Source organism: Gekko japonicus, unplaced genomic scaffold (assembly GCF_001447785.1).
Source record: "Gekko japonicus isolate JY-2015 unplaced genomic scaffold, Gekko_japonicus_V1.1 scaffold354, whole genome shotgun sequence".
In the NCBI taxonomy this organism is placed as follows: Eukaryota; Metazoa; Chordata; class Lepidosauria; order Squamata; family Gekkonidae; genus Gekko; species Gekko japonicus.
This window is the reverse complement of record NW_015161415.1, coordinates 425,373-447,962: the sequence shown is the minus strand read 5'-3', so window position 1 is coordinate 447,962 and position 22,590 is coordinate 425,373. Positions and strand designations below refer to the sequence as shown.

Genomic DNA, 22,590 nt, shown 5'->3' with positions numbered 1-22,590 from the left:
GCTTCAATTGCTTTAATAAGATTAGATAGCTTGAAAAGTGCATCAGTCAGAGATAGCTGCTTTCAGGGTTCTCATCTGAAGACCTCTTATTTGGACTTTGCTGCCATTAGCAGTGGTAGAAAGCACTTCACTTCAGCCCTATGGAACATAATGTTATGCAGATAGTTCAGCTGACTGTAATTTCAAAGCAAGCTTAAAAGACTGTATACAACTTGGAGCCATTTTGCCAGGATGCTTGGATTTAATGTTTGCCTCTTACATGAACAGAGCAAACAGTCATCTCCTCTCTCTCTTCCAGGCATCAGCTGTCAAATGCTAGATACCGCTCTCACTTATTTAAGCAATGCTGAGCCATGTTTCTATATCAATTCAAAAGAAATCCTTTTATTTGTGTAATTGCAAAAGTTCTGAGTTACGCAGAAGCATCTTGGAGGCATAACTCTACTCAACCAACAGAATATAATGGAATCACCAGAACAGTATGCAGGCACCAAACCTTAGCTTGGTTATTTCAAAATATGATAGAAGGAAGCTGTCAAGTTTTAGGGCAATCTGAAGAAGAGTATTAACACTGTCTGGGGAGCCTCAGAAATAGCTGATTAATTATGAAGCTCTCCTTGAAGAGGTGACTGCTAAAAATGTAAACTAATTTCCATTACTATTTATTGAAGTCTGCTGCCTTTGTTGCTGCTAACAGCAACGTCTCAGAAGTGATTTTAACAATTCACATGCGATCTATTCAAGTAGTTACCAATCTCTTACTGGGTGTACTCAGTCCTTCAAGGTGCCACTGGACTCCCTTTTTATTTCACCAGTATCAGTGAATCTGCTAAAAACAGATTTCTCTCAAACTACCCCACAGTTCATATGGTACCCTCTATAGCTGTTCCATTTAGCTATAATTACTCAGATAACAGGTCAAGATTTAAGAGCTGTCAAGAGGTTGCCAAGAACACCTAGTAAAAATCAAAAGATATTGCAGATAAGCTACCACCCTTGATTTAAAATCATTTACCCTTTAAGCATGCCATAATGCTATAAAATGAAACATTGGACTTACTATGAGACTTTCTTCTCATCAGTGGAATGGACAGTATCCTGAAATGTTCTACACACCCTACTCACTCCACAGGCAGGGCTATGCAAATCTTTTTTTGCAGCGCTTTCATATCAACCTAAGGGGTGAGCCCCAGTTCATACTTGCCAAGCTTCAAACTGAGGTGAATTTCCTTGTATTTATGAAGAAAACAGCATTCCTCAAAAATAGTTCCTGTCCCAGAATTCCTTCTGCCCCATGAGAAGGACAGGTTGCTTACCTGTAACTGGTGATCTTCGAGTGGTCATCTGTGCATTCACACCCTTGGGATATACTGCGCCTGCGCTGACCTTCTCGGTACCGGTAGCTAGCAAAAGGGATTTTCGCGCCTCTCCCAGGTCACGCGCCGGCTCCACTGCGCATGACCAAGGAGGGGCACGCAGATCCCACCAGTTCCTTCTGACCGCCGCCCAACAGCCTTCAAAGAAACAAGATGAAGGGCCAAGAGCAGAGGGGAAGGAGGGCGGGTGGTGTGAATGCACAGATGACCACTCGAAGATCACCAGTTACAGGTAAGCAACCTGTCCATCTTCTTCGTGGTCTCTGTGCATCACACCCTGGGGAGAATAGCAAGCAATAACTCTTACCTGGAGGAGGGGCCCGCCATACATTCACGTTGTGCCATTCCTTCTGCTTGGGGCATACTGCACAAGGGCAGAAAGATGGTAGGAGGACATCTTGGTCCTTATGAAAGCGTGGTTTACCTTTGGTACGAAAGAGGATCACAGAGTCTCTTTGGAAGGACTCATGCCTTACAGGAAGTATGGAAAGTTCTGAGATTTGTTTTGCTGATGTGACAGCCATCAGGAAGGCTACCTTAAATGATAGGATACAGAGTGGTACTGATTTGAGGGGTTCAACCAAAGCCTAATGTAATGCTCGAATAACTTTGCTTAAGTCCCAAGAAGGAAAAAAGTGTTACGTAGGGAGAGGAGCCACCCCTCTCAGGAATCATCGCCTTGTTCTCTGTGATGTAATGCTCGAATAACTTTGCTTAAGTCCCAAGAAGGAAAAAAGTGTTACATGGGGAGAGGAGCCATCTCCTTGTTCTCTGTACTAAGGATTGAACATAAGTCTGTTATTTGTCATCTAAGATCATTGGGGTGCAGTCCCTGGGAGATGCCTTCATAGGGATAGAGAATATTCCTGATTCTTGCGGATGAGGAGCTAACTTTCTTTCTGCAGTACTACTGAATGTTTCCCATGTTGTTTCATAGATCATGTTGGCTGAAGGTTTTCCAGATGCCTGCATGACAGCTATTGCCTCAGGAGTAGGGATGGCCATGAAACGATAAACGAACTCCGGTTCGTACATGAACCAGGTCAGTTCGTGGTTCACAAACTAAGGGTTCGGGAGAACATGTCTCCCACGATCTGCCTTCAGAGCTCACTTCCGCCATGAAACGATAAACGAACTCCGGTTCGTGCATGAACCAGGTCAGTTTGTGGTTCACAAACTAGGGGTTTGGGAGAACATGTCTCCCACGATCTGCCACACCCTGCCTTCAGAGCTCACTTCCAGGTGGGGTAGCAGCCCCATGAACTTCCCGAAGCATGAACCAGTTTGTGCAATGGAGAAGTTCATGGAAGTTCGTGAAAACCCTGAACCACAAACCTCCATTTTTTCCGGTTCATGCCCACCCCTACTCAGGAGGGTATCCATGCCACTGCAGGGTCCACCTTTCAACCTCGAGGCAGTGAGTCAGAGCCAAGCTGGGTTGGGATGTAGAAAGTCTTTTGGGAGTGTCTCAGAGTCTTGTTCTTTTCTATTTTCCTTGCTGAAATTGGCTCTCTCTCTTTTTGCAAATAACTGTGGAAGTTCATCCAATCCCAAGCAAGGCAGCACACAGACAGGGGCTCGGCTAGCAAGATCCTTAGCAAGATACGGAAGCACTGCAAAAAATATTTATATAGGCCTGCTTGCAGAGCAAGTAGTGTAACATGTAACCCATGTAAGGAGACCTTTCTCCACTGCAGAAGAATGGAGATTCTTATCAAGTACAATCCTAAATGCACACTTGTTCCCATATGCAAAATATATATTATAAGGTGCTTACTGAGCTAAAAATATTTAATCTTTACTGGTGAGTAAAGGTGAACAGGCTACCAGGAGAAAATATATCAACTCTTTATCTTCCAGAAAGCTAACAATCCACGTTTAAAAACAGTAGGAGGAAGAGATAAAAACTAGAATTTGATAGATGTAGAAAATACCTCTGATCACTAGCTTTTTACAATAATTTCTTACTTTCAAATTAGCAGTTTTTGAAACTGATCAGAAGTTAAACTTCAATAGTAAAAAAAGGACAAGGCAGAAGATGCCAGCAAATCAGATTTTGGAGGACATCAGAGTTCTCTAGATCTAGTTAGCATGACTTTCAAAATCAGACATTTCAAAATGCACCAATAAATTAATGCTCCAACAGAAATGAATAATCTAGTGGACTCTAAATCAGATTCCTAAATCAGGATCAAGAGTAAGCCATAAGGAAAGGGACAGAAAACGTCCGACCATATACTCAAGATGTACTCCATCTATGCATGTTCAGATTTCTTTCCCTTCCAATTTTATTCTGATTGCAGTCAAATGATTCCACTAGAATTTTTTTTCTAAATACTCTCTCTGTACTTCTGCCATTAAGTACGTGAACAGTTTCCCTTATGCCTTATTTTTTAAGAAATGCAGAGTTTGTACTTGATACAGCCTCATTTCATAGAATGCATGGAGATAGTTTAAGCAAATGAATGAAGTTCTACAAATATTTTGGAAGTTTTGATAGTTGGTTTCGTTAAAGGATATTACTCACTGTGTACTTCTCCTTACTCATTCATCCTGCCCTCCCCAACTTGCCATTTCTATAGCATAACCTCAGCTCCAATATTTTAAAACTGCATTGATTCATTTTGCATATATTACCTAGGAGCACCTTCAGTCTGAAAGGTAGAATATACATAGTAATATAAAAACATGAATTGCCCAGCATGCTGTCTGACTTGAAATGGCATAATAAAAAGGGGGGGGGGAATATCATTTTCAGTGGTAGTGAAGCTTGAGTTGTACCTTGAGTTGGAGAATGACAACATTCTGAATGAGGAAGCGATACGCATTGTACCATGGCAGGAAAACATCCTTCAGCACATCTCTTACCCCTTCTTCCTTAAACCTCAGGTTTTCTGCTCTTACCACAGGAGAATTGATGAGGTACAGCCTGCAAGAGCACACAAAAATGTAACAGTGTTTTATGAAGAATGTTCTTAAAAGTCGAACAAGTTATCAATGTGGTGTAGTGGTTAAGAGTGTTGGACTAGGATTTCGGAGAGAACAGTTCAAATCCCCACTCTGCCATGAAAGCTTGCTAGGTAACCTTAGGCCAGTCACATGCTCTCAGCCTAACTTACCTCACAGGGCTGTTGGATAAAATGGAGTAGGCTTCCCAAGTCCCCCCGGAGGCCCGTTCCCCGCCGCCGGATCGGGCCCCCGGGGGAACTCTACCCCGACGTGCGCGTCACCCGGAAGTGACGCGACCACGCCAGGCACGCTAGGGGCGGGGCCACGGCAATCTGAGGGAAAACTCTATGGTTTTCCCTCGTATGGCCATGGCCCCGCCCCCAGCATGCCTGCCGTCGTCACGTCACGTCCGGGTGATGTGCATGCGGCGCACATGCGCACACCAGACGCTGGCCGGGAGCCCCCCACTCCAGCAGAAGATCAACTTAGCAACCCTAAAATGGAGGCAAGCAGAATAATGTAAGCCCCTTTTGGTCTCCACTGGGAAGAAAGGCGGGGGTATAAATGAAGTAAATAAATAAATAAGCCACATTTAACATGCAAAGCTTGTGTTAAATTATGCTGAAACCCTAAACATTTTGTTCAATACAAGTGCCTGTCTGTCTTTTGAGACAGTTTGAAGCAGTTATCGCCATCTCAGGTGTTAACTACAAACACAGCTTTTACAGTTGGCACACCCCAATTTTGGAATCTACTTGTAGTGCCAGATTTCTTACCCTTCTGGTACCACCAGGATTTTGTGAGATTTGTTTCCCCCCCCCTCCCTTTCTATTTAATTATTGGCCTGTTTGATTACTGGTTTTTCTTCCTTGCATTCTGCTTAATTATTGGTTTTTAATTTTCCCCTTTAAAATTTCTGCCATTAAACCACTGGTTTTAATGTTCCTTACTATTTGAAATGTTTCTGTCATATATGTTTTCAGCTGCATCTGTAATTTTAGCTATTTTTATTATGTTGGAAGCTGCCTCAGGGATGAATTCTTTGGTCAACAGATGTGATACAAATGTTAATTTAAAAAGAACTATTGGTATTATGTGTTCTAATCATACTTGCAATCACCCTTTCCCAGCTGATAAATGGAACTTAAAAAGCACCCATTTCTAAAGAAGAATTACATTCTCTAGTTTGCTGCATCCATTGTCCTTTTTAAATAATTGTTTCATATTTCCATATGGACAGATGGCTTTCTGAACTTTACCTGCTTTATGCTTAATAAATAACTACACACCTTGCTTAAAATACCAACCAATTAAACCCATAGTCTAAAACAACAATAATCAGGACGTTGACAAGGTACTATGGGAAAAAGTGCAAAAATCAATGGGCTGAATACATGCTTTCAGGAAAAGATAACAATCATCAACGAGTAAAACAAAATATGATGTAAAAATATAGATACAGCTTACTCCAACAGAGTTGAAGGGAAATCACAGGAAACCGTCTACTTAATATTAATCAAAAGACTCCACAACCTTGAAAATATTGTACTCAAATGTGTGATGCAGGAGCTACTCTGCATGTTACAGGAATCATGACCTTGGATCCACCAGAAACTTCCAGTGATATAACGGATTTCCATCAACGGAATGAAACACCCCCTCCCCATTCCTGTAGCAGCCTAAAATGCTCCCCCCAAATGTTGCTCCTAGGGGGATTCTGCATTGGGAAGGAGGACCTAATCCTCCACTGGATCCTACCTATCAGTTCATATCAGTATACCACTTGAAACCATGGTATTCCACAAAATATATAAGGAAAATAAGCTCCCCACTGCAGATAACATTTTTTAAAATCCTACAGTATTTCATGGTACAGGAGTGGGGGTGGATAGATGCAGTTACTCCTGTTGTACACAAGAACCTTAAAGGTTTAATGAAAACAGTTTTATAGTGAAAGCTCAGTAACAGTAACAGTGACTAGTTCATCATTGAACTCAATGTTCCTTGTTCCAAGGTTATTTCTCTTCATCTTACATTATTGAAAATGCCCTGGATATCAGTTGATTCTATGAAGGCCTGAAGAACTGGGCATCATAATAAAGCACAATACAATTTTGATGCAGTATTTGTAGGACAGGGTGATTGTATGACTAACTAATTGCATGCAAAATTGGAATGCAAAAATAGCATGATTTCAAGTAGGTTGCCAATGATCCAAGTGATTTCAAGTAGTTAAATAGCAAATACAGCTGTAGGTAGCACACAAAGCCCATATGTGATTCCAAAGAGCACAAAGCAAGCTAACACTGCACTGGCTGCCCCTGCTTCCATCTAGAATTCTCCATTTTCCTTAAGCAGCTTAAATGTGTAACGGTTCAAAAGCAGTGCATTTACCAATATGCCGAGAAGTATATTTGTATGTAGTACTTAATCAAAATTTGCATAAGAAAAAGGGGGGGGGGACTTTCCACAGAAGCAAAATTAGCTTAGTACAGACAAAAGAAAATGCACAAGAAAGTCAGAAGTAGCTTAGTCTATAAATGGAACACATCAAGTGCCTGACATCAAGCACTTCAGATAAGTTCAGACAACTGAACTGGAACACTCTCTCCTTAAATGAACCCAGAATTCTCTGTGTGTGGGAGTATGTATAAATAAGACATTACTGTACTCATATCAGATAGGCAGCAGGCAAAAACAGATTAAACTTTTTTTAAAAAATGGGCATAATAATGAACACTCTTGAGACTTTGGCATTTTCATCTAGGTAAGGAAGAAAATAAATACACTCAAGACTGCAGTATTTTATCCTGCCATATAGATATTGAAAAGGAACTGTTATTTAAGTGAGGGGGAAAACTACAGCCAACATTTCAAGGTATTTCTACCAGAAAGTTTTCAAATTCCTTACAACAGTAGTCCTTTAGGAAGAATAAATTCAGGGTGACCTCGGGCTAGTGACCCTCTGTCATCCTAATCTACCTCACAGGGTTCTTGAGAGGACTGAATGGAAAGGGCAGAACAACACCCAAGATCCTTGGAGGAAGGGGTAGACAAAAATAAAAATACAGATGGATGGCTCAATCAGTGTTTAGCTTGTAAAGGGCTATTTTATCATCCATTTTGAAAGCAATTTTTCATTGATTTTAATACAACACTCCAACAATACAATACAATAAAACTGATTTTAATACAACATTCCAACATGAGTGCAAACTCACTTAGGATTATTGAACATCACTCCTCTGAGCCATATCCTTTCTAGCGTTTTATACATACAGCCACCAGCAGACTTTGTGGCATAAGAACTTACAGTAAATTTTAATGGCATGCCCAGACAAACTAATTTTATGTGATTTTAAGGTGAAAGTATTGTGAACAGTTTGAATAGTGCAGGCTTCATTAAACAACTTGTCACCCAAAGTATTTACAATAAATTTCACATGAAAGTATGCAAACCTTCCCTTAAAGCCTCTTATTTGTGCAAACAAGATATCTCACAATAGGCTGGTTCATGCAGACATACCACCCCATCCCACATGCTTGAGAAACAACTGTCCTATCTCCAGATAACACAGAGATGGGCATAATCAGGGCTATTTTTGGGCAGGAACGCACAGGAACGGAGTTCCGGCTGGCTTCAGAGTTGGCCACGCCCACTACAGCCAAAACCTCTGCATGTGTGGCTACAGAGGGAAGGCCTGGAGAGCAAACCCCCCCCCCGGCTACTCTGAGGCGGACGGGCCAGGGGGGGCTCTGTCCAAAGGTTGGCTTGCCTGGGCTCCCCGCAGCCGCGGGGCACCCAGGCAAACCAAGGGAAGGCATGGGGTGTGGCCTAATATGCTAATGAGTTTCTACTGTTGGTGTGGCCTATTATGCTAATGAGTTTCTGCTGGGCTTTTTCTACAAAAAAAGCCCTGGGCATAATGTTTGCATAGCACCTATACACAAAGTCATATGCACACATACAAACCATGCAACCACTATAACCAAATAAAATCTCGGAATCCATTTGTTTGGTGTGTGTACAAGTGCCATACAAGCATCATACTTTTGCGTGAACACCTGGAAAGCCAACAATCAGGACAGACTTTCCTGGGCAAGGGCACAATCACACTTCCCCACCATGCACAGCAGCTAAGTCTGCACATCCTGGTCAATGTGCCTTGTCCTGTCCACTGTCTGATCCCAACCCCATTCCTCCTCATTAGAACCTTTCCCAGTATTGTAAGCCAAATTTGCAGACATCCATCAATGCTTCAAAAAAACAGGTTAAGGGGGAAAGTTGGTGAATTGTAAGAAAAGGTCATTTCTAAACAAACAAGCCTTAAACAAACCTGACTAAGGCCTGACCTATATTGTAATGAGATAGCAGGATGGACTCCAGGGCTAGGCTAGAACTTTCTACTTGATGTGCTACTATTTTATATGTAGAGTGTTTTTATATCTAGAAATATTTAAAAATGTGACTCTCTCTCCACCTGCTGTCTGACTTGGTATAATCTATTCTGCCACCTCCAACGTCTACCACCACATTTTGCTGCATTGTCTAGGCTAGGCCTAATTCACAGTTTCACCAAGATTGACTGATTGAATGTTTTGATTTGATTTGTACCCTGTGCTCCCCCCCCCACCCCCGAAGCAGACTCAGGGCGGCTCAATATTCCTCAATGCTTTCTTTTTTGCACAACACAAAGTAATTGCACTTTTTAAAAGGTTATCTGCAATACAGGGATGGGGGAATCAAACATGTGTGCCAATGCTGCAGAGCAGCACATGAAAAAACCAAAACAATCTGCAAAATGGTGGATCCCTGAACATTAAATATAAAAAAGAAAGAAAAACTGCAGTTTCTGACCTCAGTGCATCAGCCCCATATGAGTTTACAATGTTTACTGGATCGGGATAATTCTTCTTTCGTTTGCTCATCTTTTGCCCATCACTAGGAAGAGATAAATCATGGATACTATGACAATATATACATATATTGCTGATAAAATTGTCACAATTAATTACTCCTGAGAAATAAGTGCACTGTTTTTATGACTAAAGCAACAGGCCCTTGACAACAATTAAACTATGGCAATATAAACATCAGTGGCATAGACAAAGAGAGCAGCATAGATTTCCTTCACATATTTAAGACTGTAAAGTAATCCCAAGCCTTATTTAGATGAAACTATTTAATGTATTCTACCCTTTTTTGCTTCATACTAGAGATTTAAACATAGCTCTTTTCTGAAGGGGTTGAACCCTTCACAGTAGAATCACCGGGGCTCATCTACAGTTCAAGATTTCTTACTGGTGTAATGGCTGACCTCCTCTGCCAACTTCACATACCTTCCAGGGCTTAACCGATGTACTTAAAGCAAGAACTATACTTAAAAGCTTAACATTTGTAGCACACATTTCAGCTGAAGCAGAAATTTGGGAAACAGCAAAGTATTATACTCACCTGGCAAGAACTAGACCATTTACAATGACATTCTTGAAAGGAGGCTTCCCAAAAAGAGCTGTAGATAACACTAGCAAAGTGTAAAACCTGAAAAAAATAATGCAGTAATTAGCAGCTGACAAGCCACATTCTAGACTACCTGATGCTAAAGCAGCATGCTTTCAGCTCTTACATGCCTTTACACTTTAATTAAACAGAACTGAATCATTCTAGTACCCTGGGAACACCAAAAAAAAGGAGGGGGGGGGGACAGAAACCCAGGGTGCCTTGTCCAAAATTCTGTTCTTGTATTATTTCCCCAATTACTAGTTTCTTATAACAAACTACATTATTATGCAACAGTACAAAACTACTGTGTCAAAGGAATACTCCTAACTGCCAAACAAAACCAAACAACATAAATAATGCAGTATTTCTATTTTTATAGTATGCATCTATACCACTGCTTACATAATATCTGTAAATCTTGCCTGAAAATGTTACTAGATCCTCTTCAGTACAGAGGCACGAATAGTGTGAACATATGCACACAAGCACAACAATCATCAATACCACACTTGAAAACTAGAAAACTAGTTACTTAAATAGCAATTGTCACTTTTCAAACTATATCCTGTACTCCCTCTATACTCAGGTAAATCTAATGTGCAGCAACGCTAATGGTTTGCATTGTATATTTTCTCCCCAATACATAATTTATTTATTTTTAAATGCCGAAATGAAGAAAAATAATTCTTATAGCTAACACTTTTTCCTTATATAAGCTATGGGAATTACAACAATGAACAGATTGTGTGAGCTGGGGTCCATGAAGATTATGGGGGGAGAGGAAAGAAATGCTCAGAATTTTTTTGTTCCAGCAATTCGGCTCTCCTCTTTTAGCATACTATGGACTCTTACAGACTAGGGCAGGCCAATATCCCCAGCTTAGTATTCCCCCCACACACACTCTTTAATTGACTCACAAATGCCCTCCACATTCTAAGAACACTGCATGCTCAGTGCTCATGAGTGGGGGTGTTAAAAAGTGAGCGGAAAGGTGAGAGAGAGAAGCATCAATAAGATGCAATAAGTCACCAAAACAATTACGCTTTTCTTGACTGGCTTTCACCAGGTAATGTGGATGTCTGCTGAAACTAAGCAGCCTTGGCCCTGAAAAAGTGAGAAACTTCTTAACAATCACATGTACGCCACAAAACAACTCTCAGGAATACCCTTGCTTAGCCAAGCAGTCATTTATTCACTAAAATATTTATATCCGACCTTGCCTCTATGCTAAACACAACTTACAAGTAATAATTAACAAATTACAAATCAAAACCAAACAGAATACCATCCCTAAACACTTCCCCTCCCAAAATATTAGCTCCTGTTCTTTACCCCATCAAAAGCACTGGCAAACCACCAAAACTTGCACGGTCTTCTGAAAACCTTCAACAAGGGGGATCCCCTCATCTTTACAGGAGAGGATTCCACAAAGTGGAGACCACAATGGAAAATGCCTGGGTTCTGGTTACCCTAAGTGGTGGAACAGCCAGCTGGTGGCAGCCTGAAGACCATAGATGGCAGATGGGATCATATGGCAGGACATGGTCCTTCAGATATGTGGGCACCAGGCTGTGAAGAGCTTTAAAGATCATAAGCAGCACCATGAAGGGTTTTAAAGGTAATAACCTGCACTGGCAGCCAGTGTAGCTCTTTCAAAAAGGGCAACATACATTCCCACTGGCTAGCTACTGACAGTAACGGGGCTGCAACAGTCTGGACCAGTGGCAGTTTCCAGGCTGTCTTCAAGGGCATGTTACAGTAGACCATGTTACAGTAATCCAGCTGTGAGGGTACAAAAGCATTAGCATGGCCAGATCAGCTGATTCCAAGAGAGGGCAGAGATGATGAATGAGATGCCACTGACAGAAGGTAGTCAGCCACTGAACCAACCTGTTTTTTTCCAATAGCAAGGCTGCATCCAGGAGAACTCTCAAGTTCTTAACCTCCTCTGAAAAAGCCAATTCTATGCTATCCAGGACGAGTGGAACCAGTCCCTCCAGAACATCAGCCTTCCTGACTAGCATTATCTCAGTCCTGCCTGGATTCAGCTTCAGTTTGTTCAGCTTTAACCTCCTAGCCATGGCCTCAAAGTACTGGTTCAGAAACAAGACAGGTGAGTCTAGAGATTTGGATAATGAAATACAGAGCTCGGCATCATCTCCATATGACCCTCAACCCCACTGCTCCAGGCAATCTCATTCAGCGGCCTCATAACTGCATCTATAAAGCATGGGCAAGAATTATTGAGTCCAGAAAGTGGAAACAGCTTCACTGTCCTATATTTCCTGTCCCATTCCCCTTCCTCACTACCATCCTAACTATCCTCAGTTCCTGGCCTCTCTATACTACACATCTGCCTGAGTCTGAACAGAAGAATTACAATGTCTCATCTGCATTCCACACAGCACTGAGCACACTGTGGTTCTAACAACAGCATTAATACTTTGAAGCTTTTCATACAAATTGTATCTGAGAAACTTCATTAGCAGAGCACGGACTTATAAATTATAGATAACACGGTGGCCAAATGCTGTTTGGCTAAATTAAGATCATTCAGACTGACAAAGGCTCTACACTGTATAAGGTAATGACAAAAAAAAAGTTACCATCCTCTGGGTTGATCAATGCCTTCGGCAATGAAGTCAGCAGGTTGCATCTTCAAATTCTTTCTTGTTTTCAAATGGATAATGGACCTGGGCATAAGGCATGCTTCCGCTCTCAAACCAACAGTCAAAAACTTCTGAAATGCGATGTAGAACACCTTTGCCACAGCGTGAAGGAACTGTTACTTGATCAACACTAAAAGAAAAAAATATATATACTTACCAGCAATATAGTTTAGACAATGCATTTCAGTTGCACAAATAGGAAATTAGCATTATGCAACCCATACTATAAAGACTGTTGGCTATTCTAAACATTCTTCAGATACTTTGCAACATGCTTTTACACATTTTTCCAGGAATCCATTTCAGGATTTAAAGGGCTTCACTGATTCAGTATAAGTCTATCTGTACTAGATTTGCAATTAAATTCTTGTATTACAGACTAAACTGTACACTAAATTCCCTTATCCATAAGTTATTTTTAAAAGTATGATGGTCAACAGATATCTGGATAACATTTAGCACAAGCCATGATCCCTAATGAATCAAAGAATCAGAAGACTATCTTTTGACCCACTCTCTCTTGCACAGTCCAATTTCATTAAGAACTTGAATATGACAATGTACTGTGGGAGTCTACCGCAAAGCTTTTATTACTTGGCAACTCTGGAAACCTAAAAGCCAACCCCAAAAGGAAAATTTCTTAAAGTTCAACACACACAGATCTGTACCATCCTATTTAAGCTGAACATAGACTCTTTGTGAGCCCTAGCTAGAAAAATGAACGTCCAAGGGAGGGGGGATAAACATTTTGAAAGACACAGGGACTTTTTGCCATTGGAAAAATTGAGATGTTTTGGGTAGCACAGGAAAAAAAAACTCCTATGAACTCTCATGTGAACTGAGCGAAAGGCTTTTCAAAATTAGCTTTTACTCACTCCAGATCTATAGCATGAAGGTTAACCCAACCCAACCCCCAATGTTCCATTGGAATAACTGAATTCAAGCTATTGATATACGGGATAATTTTAAAAAAATATAACCAAAAGACAAAAGATTTAGCCTATATATGCATGTCACACTGAGTTACTATAGGTTGCTCTCCATCCAACCTCAAAATGTTAGCCAAGCCAGCAGTCCTCAGCATCTTGACAGAGAAGGGTGAAGGGGGTAGCAGCATAGATAAATGGAGCAAGAAATGATTAACTTTCTAGTAAATTACTTGACATACATAGGTACTACGTTCTAATAGTTAAAGACTTCAAATTCAGAATTTGCCTTTCAAATAGGGTGATGCAAAGTATCCCTCTTGGAGTCTACAGTCCTCTGAACACAAAAGTATAAATGTGCTATAATCATGAAGCCCAACCTGTGGCTTTTGCCAAAGGGACACCTTCATCAGAGGTGGTAGGCTGCCTGACCATACCTTTTTCAAGTAGCAGGGCTTTCAAAAGCTACTTCTCAGGATGGTAAAGGACAGAAATGTAGTGTGCATAATGGTTACCATGTTAGGATGAGAACCTGGGAGATCCAGGTTCAAATCCCCACTCGGCCATGTATATCAGTGGGTGACCCTGAGTCAATCATGCAGCCTCAGCCTAACCTACCTCACAGAGTTGTTGTGAGACTATGAGGAAGGGAAATAAGCCCCCTGAGCTCCTTAGAGGAAAGGCAGGATAAAAATGAGATAACACATACCACATGAATTAGAAGGCTAGGCTATACAACTAGCAAAGCAAACTAGTCAGTTAGCATGAAAGAAAATTCTGAAGAGATAGATAAAGGTAAAGGTTCCCTTGCTCGAAAGCCAGTCGAATCTGACTCTAGGGTTGCGGGGCTCATCTCCGTTTCAAAGCCGAAGAGCCAGCACCGTCCGAAGATGCTTCCGTGGTCATGTGGACGGCATGACTAAACACCAAGGCGTATGGAACGCTGTTACCTTCCCACTGAAGTGGTACCTATTTATCTACTTGCAATTTCTTGCTTTCGAACTGCTAGGTTGGCAGGAGCTGGAACTAGAGACGGGAGCTCACTCCGTCATGCAGCAATTCGGGTCTCGAACTGACCTTCCACAGTCTGCAGTTCAGCGTCTTAACCACTTGAGCCACCGCAGCTCCAGTGAAGAGATAGATACTACCCCACAGTACATCCCTTCCCTTTTCTCAAGGAGCAAACAAAGGAATGGATACCTTTTCATAAACTTTACTAGGAAGAAAGTTTAACTATCTACCAGTTCATACTGGTCTGAGCAAACAGCACTTCCAAGATTCTAAAATGAGGGGTATGCTATAAAAATAGATTCAGTCTGGACAAAAAGTCCTAGCTATTATAAAATTATAACAAATTCTGACTTCCATTTGTCATAATCACTAACCTTTCCCTGTGGAGATCAGTGACTTTCACTCCTGACAGCTCTTCCAGCTCTGCTACAGACCCAATGCAGACCACCTGTACCGAAAAAGACGATATTAAAAAATATTTATCATGTTTAAACAATGCTGCAATGTTACTCACAGCTCACAGCGGATACATACAACTGCAATGTCTCAATGGGTGCTGCATTTTTAGCTAGCCAGCTTTAAGTATGATTTTTAACTTTCAATATGGAGATAAAAGCTTTTCCAGAATCAAACTATATAGATAGATAATGAAATAACATCTTCCTGAAGGCCTAACAAACCCAGAGCATTTTCACCCGGCACTAAGCACATTTACAGCTTGATGCTAAGTATGTATACTATTGTTCAAAACTTAGTTAGCATATAAAATTAAATTCCAAAAATATCCCAATGAATATAAAAGTATAAATAGCCTAATTTTCAATAAAGAAAACTGCAACTATACCCAATACTAAAGCAAGAGAACTGAAACCTGTTATCTTAGTACATTTTACTAAGGAATTCTCAGTGTTCCCCTAAAGGTCTTTATTTTTCCAATTGAAAAAGTAAATACTATCTATTTTGATTAATACCTTGTATTAAAATCATTCTACTTATTCCCAAAGTAAAAAAAGTACTTCATAGGAATTTTGTATTTTTCCCCAACGTCCTCAAAATATCTATTGGAAAAAAATGAAAAAAGTCCTTAGGCATTCCTATGAAATATTTTCAGTGTATAAAACCTTGTCTTAAATATTTAACTTATTTCAAAGTAAACTTCTTTTACAGAAGACAATTTTGATCTTCAAAAGGTTGACTGTTAAGTGCTCCTCTTTGCAGTAAGCTGTAAGTTCCCAGGGCGCTCTTCTAAGCCCTATTTCAGAGTATGATCCGCATATAGTAATGCGGAGATTGGTCTATTTGTCATATCAGGTGAATAAAAGTCAGAACTGGTTAAGGCTTGCACCACAGAATTTATATAGAAGTTAAATAATAATGGAGGGAGGATGCATCCTTGCTTCACACCTCTCCTAACCGGGACTTTATGGGACAGTTGACCTCGTGGATTACATCTCACTGACAAGTAATTGTTTTCATATAACGTACATACAAGGGCAAGCAGTCTGTGGTCTATTGTAGAAGCCTCTAGTTTTAACCATAATGTGTCTCATGAGATGCTATCAAGTGCCCTCTTATAGTCAACAAAGGCTGCATAGAGTGCCCATGCGACCTGGCAACATCCCCACGTCTTAGCCTTTCCTTGTAGGGCTTGGTCTCCAGGTCCCTGATTATCTTAGTCACTCTCTTTTGCACCCACTTCATTCTCTCCACATCCTTATTGTTGAATTGCATCGTATTCACATCCGTCCACTTTTTCAGTGTGCTCAGATATTGCTGAATCTATCTTCTGGTGTGTTTGCTACTCTTCCCAATTTGATGGCATCAGAAAATTTAATGAGTAGTCCCTCCACCCCCTCATCCATTTATAAAAATATTGAAAAGTACCAGGCCCAGAACTGAGCCTTGTGGCACCCCACAGAATACCTCCCTCCAGTCAGATGAAATGCCATTGACAACTACTCTTTGAGTGCAGTTCTCCAGCCAGTTCCCTATCCGCCTAACTATCCTAGAGTCCAGTCTGTAAATCCCCGGGGGAGGAGGAGGAGGAGGAGGAGATTGGATTTATACCCCACCCTTCAATATCCCAATGTCTCAGACCAGTTTACAATCCCTTTTTCCCTTCCCACAACAGAAACCCTGTGAGGTAGGTGGGGCTGAGAGAGCTCTTTCGGAAACTGCCCTTGAGAAAACAGCTCTGAAAGAACTTGTGACTGACCCAAGGTCACACCAGCAGCTACATGCAGAAGAGTGGGGAATCAAACCTGGTTCTCCCAGACTAGAGTCCACACTCCTAACCACTACACCAAACTGGCAGAACATCATTGGGAACCTTATCAAAAGCATTACTTTTTCCCTTGTGGCTCCCACTTTATGGAACAGTCTGCCCGAGGGAGACAGGAATGCTCCTACTCTCTTGGCTTTCCAGAAGGTATTCAAAACGGAATTATTCAAGAGGGCCTTTTTGCAGAGGTAATAGGGTTGCATTGTACAAAATGCTTTACAAAATAATTGGATAAATGATGATTAGGGACTGCAGTCTATACTGCTGTGAATAGTTTACTGTAAGAAGGATCTTGTTATGTAACTTCTTGCACCACTTAACATGTCATGTTAATACTTATGCTATGTGACTTCTACAATCCTAGTGCCTTGTTTACTGAATGGCCCATTTTGTTGATTGTACTGACTCCCTGTAAACCGCCTTGAGTCCCTGTGAGAAAGGCAGACTATAAGTAATGCAAATAAATAAATAAATGCAATAAGATTTTGTGTCCAGGAAAGTCCTTTTGAAAAAGATGTTTTTCTAAGAGGAAAGAGGGGGAAATACAGAAATAACACATAATGGAATGTTGTCCATTACACTCCACTTTAAAGGGTAATCTCTATCTCAAAAAAGTAGTTTACTAAATTCTGTTGGCTGTTATATTTCTACTGAATGGCTTCTATTTTTGTTTCTTCTTCCCAGCATGCTAGGGGTACAGTCAGATATCAGCTAACCATATCCCATGCACACTGAAATCTGTTAATACCATGGCTTGAAAGATGTGTTTTTCTCACACATCTTAAAAGCCTGAACAATGTGTTGTATTATTTTGGCTAGTTTTAATAGAAGGACTCACATTGCTTTTGATTCTAGATGGTGCCAATGAAATAATTCTGCTGCAAAGTCCAGAAGAAGAGATTTTAGTCTCAACTCTCAAAATGAGGTAATGGGTCTCCAAGTGCATTAGAAGTTCTAATTTCCTGGGGCTCTTGCCAAACCCCCTGACTTGGGGACAGGTGAGTGAAGAGCAAATTCTTTTACCTTGCCTTAACCGAAAGAAAGATGGACCCACAAGCAATGTTCCCTCTAAGCTATGGAGTCCTGTGAGCAAAAATTCTACTTTGTGAGCTACTTGCATTTAAGTTGTGAGCGAGCAATTTGGCTATTGCATAAATCAGTTTGCTCTGGAGCCGTCCCTTCCTGAGCCAAGACAAAATATGTGAGCCGGAGGCTAAAAAACTGTGAGCTAGCTCACACTAACTCAGCTTAGAGGGAACACTGCCCACAAGTTCCTATCATAAACTTGCCTACACTATTCTGCACTAATGAGGAATTTTCCCAGGAGCAAGACCACACAGAACCCTATATAGGAGGTGAAATACGAGATGTCAGAGATCCCTTCTTCCCCTGCAGAATTCCCAACCAGATTCTAATGCTCTTAACAGAAGTTGAGGGACCAATAGGAAGATGTTATTGGCCACTTTAATACTAAGTAGAAAGGACTTACGTACAAAGCAAGCATTCCTAGGATTTAGTCTTACTAGATCACTGCAACTTGCTCCCTACTAAAAGGAATTTAAATTGTATTCTTAATATGTTCATTGGAGATTCTTGCCCACTGAAAACAGAAAATGAACTGAGGGTTGGAATGTTTTCTTGCTCAAACGATGTTCTTTCTTACCTCTTCAAAATCATCGCTAACCCACAATGGGATGGGTGTCCCCCAGTATCTGTTTCGTGAAATAGCCCAGTCCCGTGCATCTCTCAACCAGTTTCCAAACCGCTTCTCTCTCACAAAGTCAGGGACCCTACATTTAAAAAAGATGAACAAACTTAATAGGAACTGATAAGCATACACAGCTTTTATACATCAGAATATTACTATTTTGTCAGAATATATTCCATTTACTTCCCCAGGATGATTAACAGATAAAGACCAGGGCAGTGCATTGCCTTGCTCAATCTCATGCAACTTCCACCCAGCAGTCTTATCATGGTTAAGGCATATGTTTGAAACAACCAGGGCTCATTAATATTAGCAGGGATTAAGCACATGAAATGTGCTTATAGATCACTGGTCTATAAAAGTCAATATTGTCTACTCTGGCAGGCAGCCGTCTCTCTCAGGTAGAAGTCTTTCACATCACCTGCTCCTGGATTCTTTTAAACTGGAGATGCCGTGGACTAAACCTGGGACCTTATGCACTTAAGTTACGGCCTCACCACAGATTCACAAAGACATGCACAGACAGAGCAGGAAGATTTTAGAAAGGTAAAAAGTCATTATTGACTCTCAGAATAATTATGGAATTAACATGGATTCATGCTGATGCAGGGGTTTTGGAGGATTATTTTCAATACCTTCTGTCATTCACTAAAATATAACACACTTGGGAGGAAAGTAGCAGAATTAAGCTCCTTTATGCCTTGTCATCATTGTAGCACCACTTATTTTAAAAAAGAGTCAGGAATGGGCTAGATACAGGAACAATGGGGTAGCAGGAGATTTTATGCATTTATTTATTAAACTTTTACCCTGCCCTCCCAGTCAAGGGCGGCTTACAACAGATAAAATTCCAAATACATATAGATAATAAATACAACATTAAAATACTATGTTAAAACCAAATATAATAATAAAATGCTAATCTTCTGCGTCGGTACCATTGGTCTGCATTAGATGTTACACGAAGATCCTTCAGATGTCATAAAAAAGGGGGGAATCGGCTCGGGCAGTTATTAGGGGTCCAGTGGACCAGGGCTCGTCACCAAACAATGTCAGTTGGCATTCCCAATGGTACTAACAGTGGGGGGGGGATAGTGGTAGTGGTGGCGGCTCCAAAAGCCTGGTGGAAGAGCTCCATTTTACAGGCCCTGTAAAACCATACGGCCCTGTAAAACCATACGGAAGATTTCTGTGTGAGAGAAATCTTCTTTGGCAACTCAGTTGTTTATGACAAACTCCTGAAGCAGAGAATATGATTTTCCCCCTCCAAGGTAAGTAGCCTGTGTTATATATGTATCATTGTTCATTTTTTTCTCAACTAAGAAATCTATTCAAGAATCATGTACTTGCAGGCAGCATGAAATTTTCATGAAAAGTTTTCGTTCTTACTTTTTACCTCCTACCTAGTTTAACCCACCTAGAATGCTCAGGAACTTATTCAACAAGGGAAATGTATTGCAGTGCATTTCATCAAGAAAAAATAAAGTAAAAGCTTAAAATTACAGGCTTCTCTATTTTTCATCACTCTTTCATAGCTTGCCTATTTGTCAGTTTACAGAAAGGCTAGATGACCAGAAGACAAAAGAGACAGGACTGTAAGACTTTTCAGTATGTAAGGCTTAAAGGATAATAAGGCACAGTGGATAAGAACTCACAATATTAACCTCAAACCTTTGTTTTAAATCTCAGTTCAGCCTTGGGCTATTTACTTCCTCACTATAAATCACACATCTTGTACTGTGATAAATACTTCCACATTTTCAGAGTATTTAAAGCATTTGAAGTGTTAAACAACTTTCTCACTTTTTAAATCCTCTCTTATACCCCAACCCACCCTCAGGGCAAAACACTGAAATATATTAGCTTGCTTAGCCACATGTTGAGTTCAGAGGTTCTGTAACCTTTTTGATTTCAGGTCTGTCACTGATCTTTAAGATTAAGAATTTTAATCATGTCCAAAAAGCAGCATCCAACTACTACACTGCTGTGGGAAAGGGGTGCCTGTCTGCATTTGTTTCATTTATCTTCATATTATTTACCATGTGCCCACTTACAATCAATGGGATTCCAGTTGGTGCCCAAATTCATCCTTTTTAAAGACCACATCCTCAATGCACGAATTCTGCTTTTGGGCATTATACAAACACCCAGTATTTGTGTGCTGTTCCTGACTAAGCATAGAACACATTGTTTACCCAATGCAAAGTTCATTTTTGGGGGGGGGGGGGGAAGATGGATTAGAATTACTATTCCTAAAACCCTTTTCTCCTTGCTCAAACATCTGCACTTTTCCAAAGCTTCATCATCTCAGCTTTAAATTTACCCTGAAGTTAATATGAAATTCCAACAATAATAATGTTTCTTCATCCAAGTCAGTCAAACAGAAATATTCTGCAGATCTCACTTCAAGCTTTAAGATCTAAAAAGACTATAATTTTTTCTTTTCTTTTTTTTAATAACACTAAGTTATTTTTAATTTTCAGAAAGTCTATGTAATGATATGTTGTACTCCCAGTGTAACTACTGTTTAAATAAATCTAGAAAAACCCTGCAGGTTAGTGTTCAGATAGCATTAGTTCTGTAGCTCTGAAAGAATGTAATTGCCTTTAAAAGTTTCAGAGTTTGAGCTTATTACTGTTACACTCTTTGTGCTGACCTTACAAGACCCTATCTAACCACAAGGGGGAAACCAAATTAAGATAAAGCAGCATTTGAACAGTTCACTAATGTGGAAAATGAACTTTGAAACCTTGCAGTTTGATACAATAGCTTTCTACTTTGAAATGCTTCTGGATGGTACCCACAGCTTGACCGAGATTTAAAAAAAACACTACTTCTATCTTGAACAACAGATTCTAAAAAGAGATCCACAAATGCAATGAGGCAAACACCAATTATATTTATCTTTGAGCATGGCTATGTGTTTCCATTTATTTTTGAAACTGAACAGTTTTATCAGGAGAGCAAAATGAAGCAGGAAGACCCACATGTAGCCTCTAAATGCCAGAAAGATTCATTGTACCCTTTGTAGTTTGGGTCATATTGGAGTCTGATATCACCATATAATAGAAATTTGCAGTACTATCTTAGTCAGTGTTGTGCCCTTATAAGCCCACTGTCTTCAAGAGGCTTAGAGACTGTTTTGGACTGCACCATTAGGTTGGCCTTAATGCAAACTTATATTTGTGGAACGTAGCACACAAGGGTTCTGCAATCCACAAAAACATTCCCTTAGTGAAATGAAACTGCATGAGGCACTGTGGTTCACAGTGTTTCAGTGATGACAACAGCTGCCCATCCAGAGACAGCCGCATGCAGAAAGGTACCAGCAATAAGTGGTCAGTTTACGAGTTAAGGTACTATCTAAACCATACCGATTCATAAATATTAAGTGTTCCAAACCCTGGAACTGAAATACTGTACTTCTGTCATTCAGGAGCAGTTGGAAATTGGAAACCTTTTAATCAGTAAGTTACTCTAGTGCTTCACTGCCTGGTTTTTTCCCCTCCTGAACAAGAAGAAGGACAGCAATTAGAGAGAGAGTCAGAACAATAAGCCAATCAACTGCATCCTTCCTGTTATTTTTCTTCATATAGAGTTCCCCATTTGTTTCTATAATTGTACTCTGTGTCTACATGAGCTACTTTTGCCCTTGGGTGTCGGGCCTGCTAGGCAGGGGCAAATACTCTGCTCGTAGCTGAAGGAAGGCAGAACAAATTGGGAGGTGAACAGAAGCAAAGATATGGCATGGGGTGGAATAGAGACTTAAGGCTCTTCAACCATGGAAAAGTACAAATACACACACAAACATGTGGGAGATGCAAGAGAGATCCTTAATGGTAATAGGTCAGATAACTTCTCGACATAAGAAAAATACTGATATAGAACGAGATCTCTTGGCTATCTTTATTTATTTAGAAAACAGCAGGACAGAGGGACCCAGTAGGCCCTTTTAGATATGAGAAAGGAGGTCTTTTTGTAAACAGAACTGCCGTATACAGGCATGGGGAACTAACCCTAGCCATGCTTTATCATTTGAAGCCTGCTTTCCATATTTTCTTGACAGACTCCAATATTGAAAGTCTGAGATAATGAGGGAAAATGCTGACAGCACAACAGTACAGTGAGGTATGACATGGAAAAAGAGGAACAGTATACTTCTGCTCT

At 40.5% G+C, this 22,590-nt stretch overlaps 1 protein-coding gene across 1 annotated transcript in view; it reads right to left on the bottom strand.

Moving 5' to 3' along the window:
• IARS (isoleucyl-tRNA synthetase) overlaps window positions 1–22,590 on the bottom strand; it is a 125,576-nt gene that overhangs the window by 46,379 nt on the left and 56,607 nt on the right. The window contains 7 exon segments of the mRNA XM_015427543.1: window positions 4,158–4,305; window positions 9,184–9,267; window positions 9,781–9,867; window positions 12,435–12,479; window positions 12,481–12,627; window positions 14,809–14,882; window positions 18,379–18,505. Coding sequence (XP_015283029.1) covers window positions 4,158–4,305; window positions 9,184–9,267; window positions 9,781–9,867; window positions 12,435–12,479; window positions 12,481–12,627; window positions 14,809–14,882; window positions 18,379–18,505 — 712 coding nt within the window.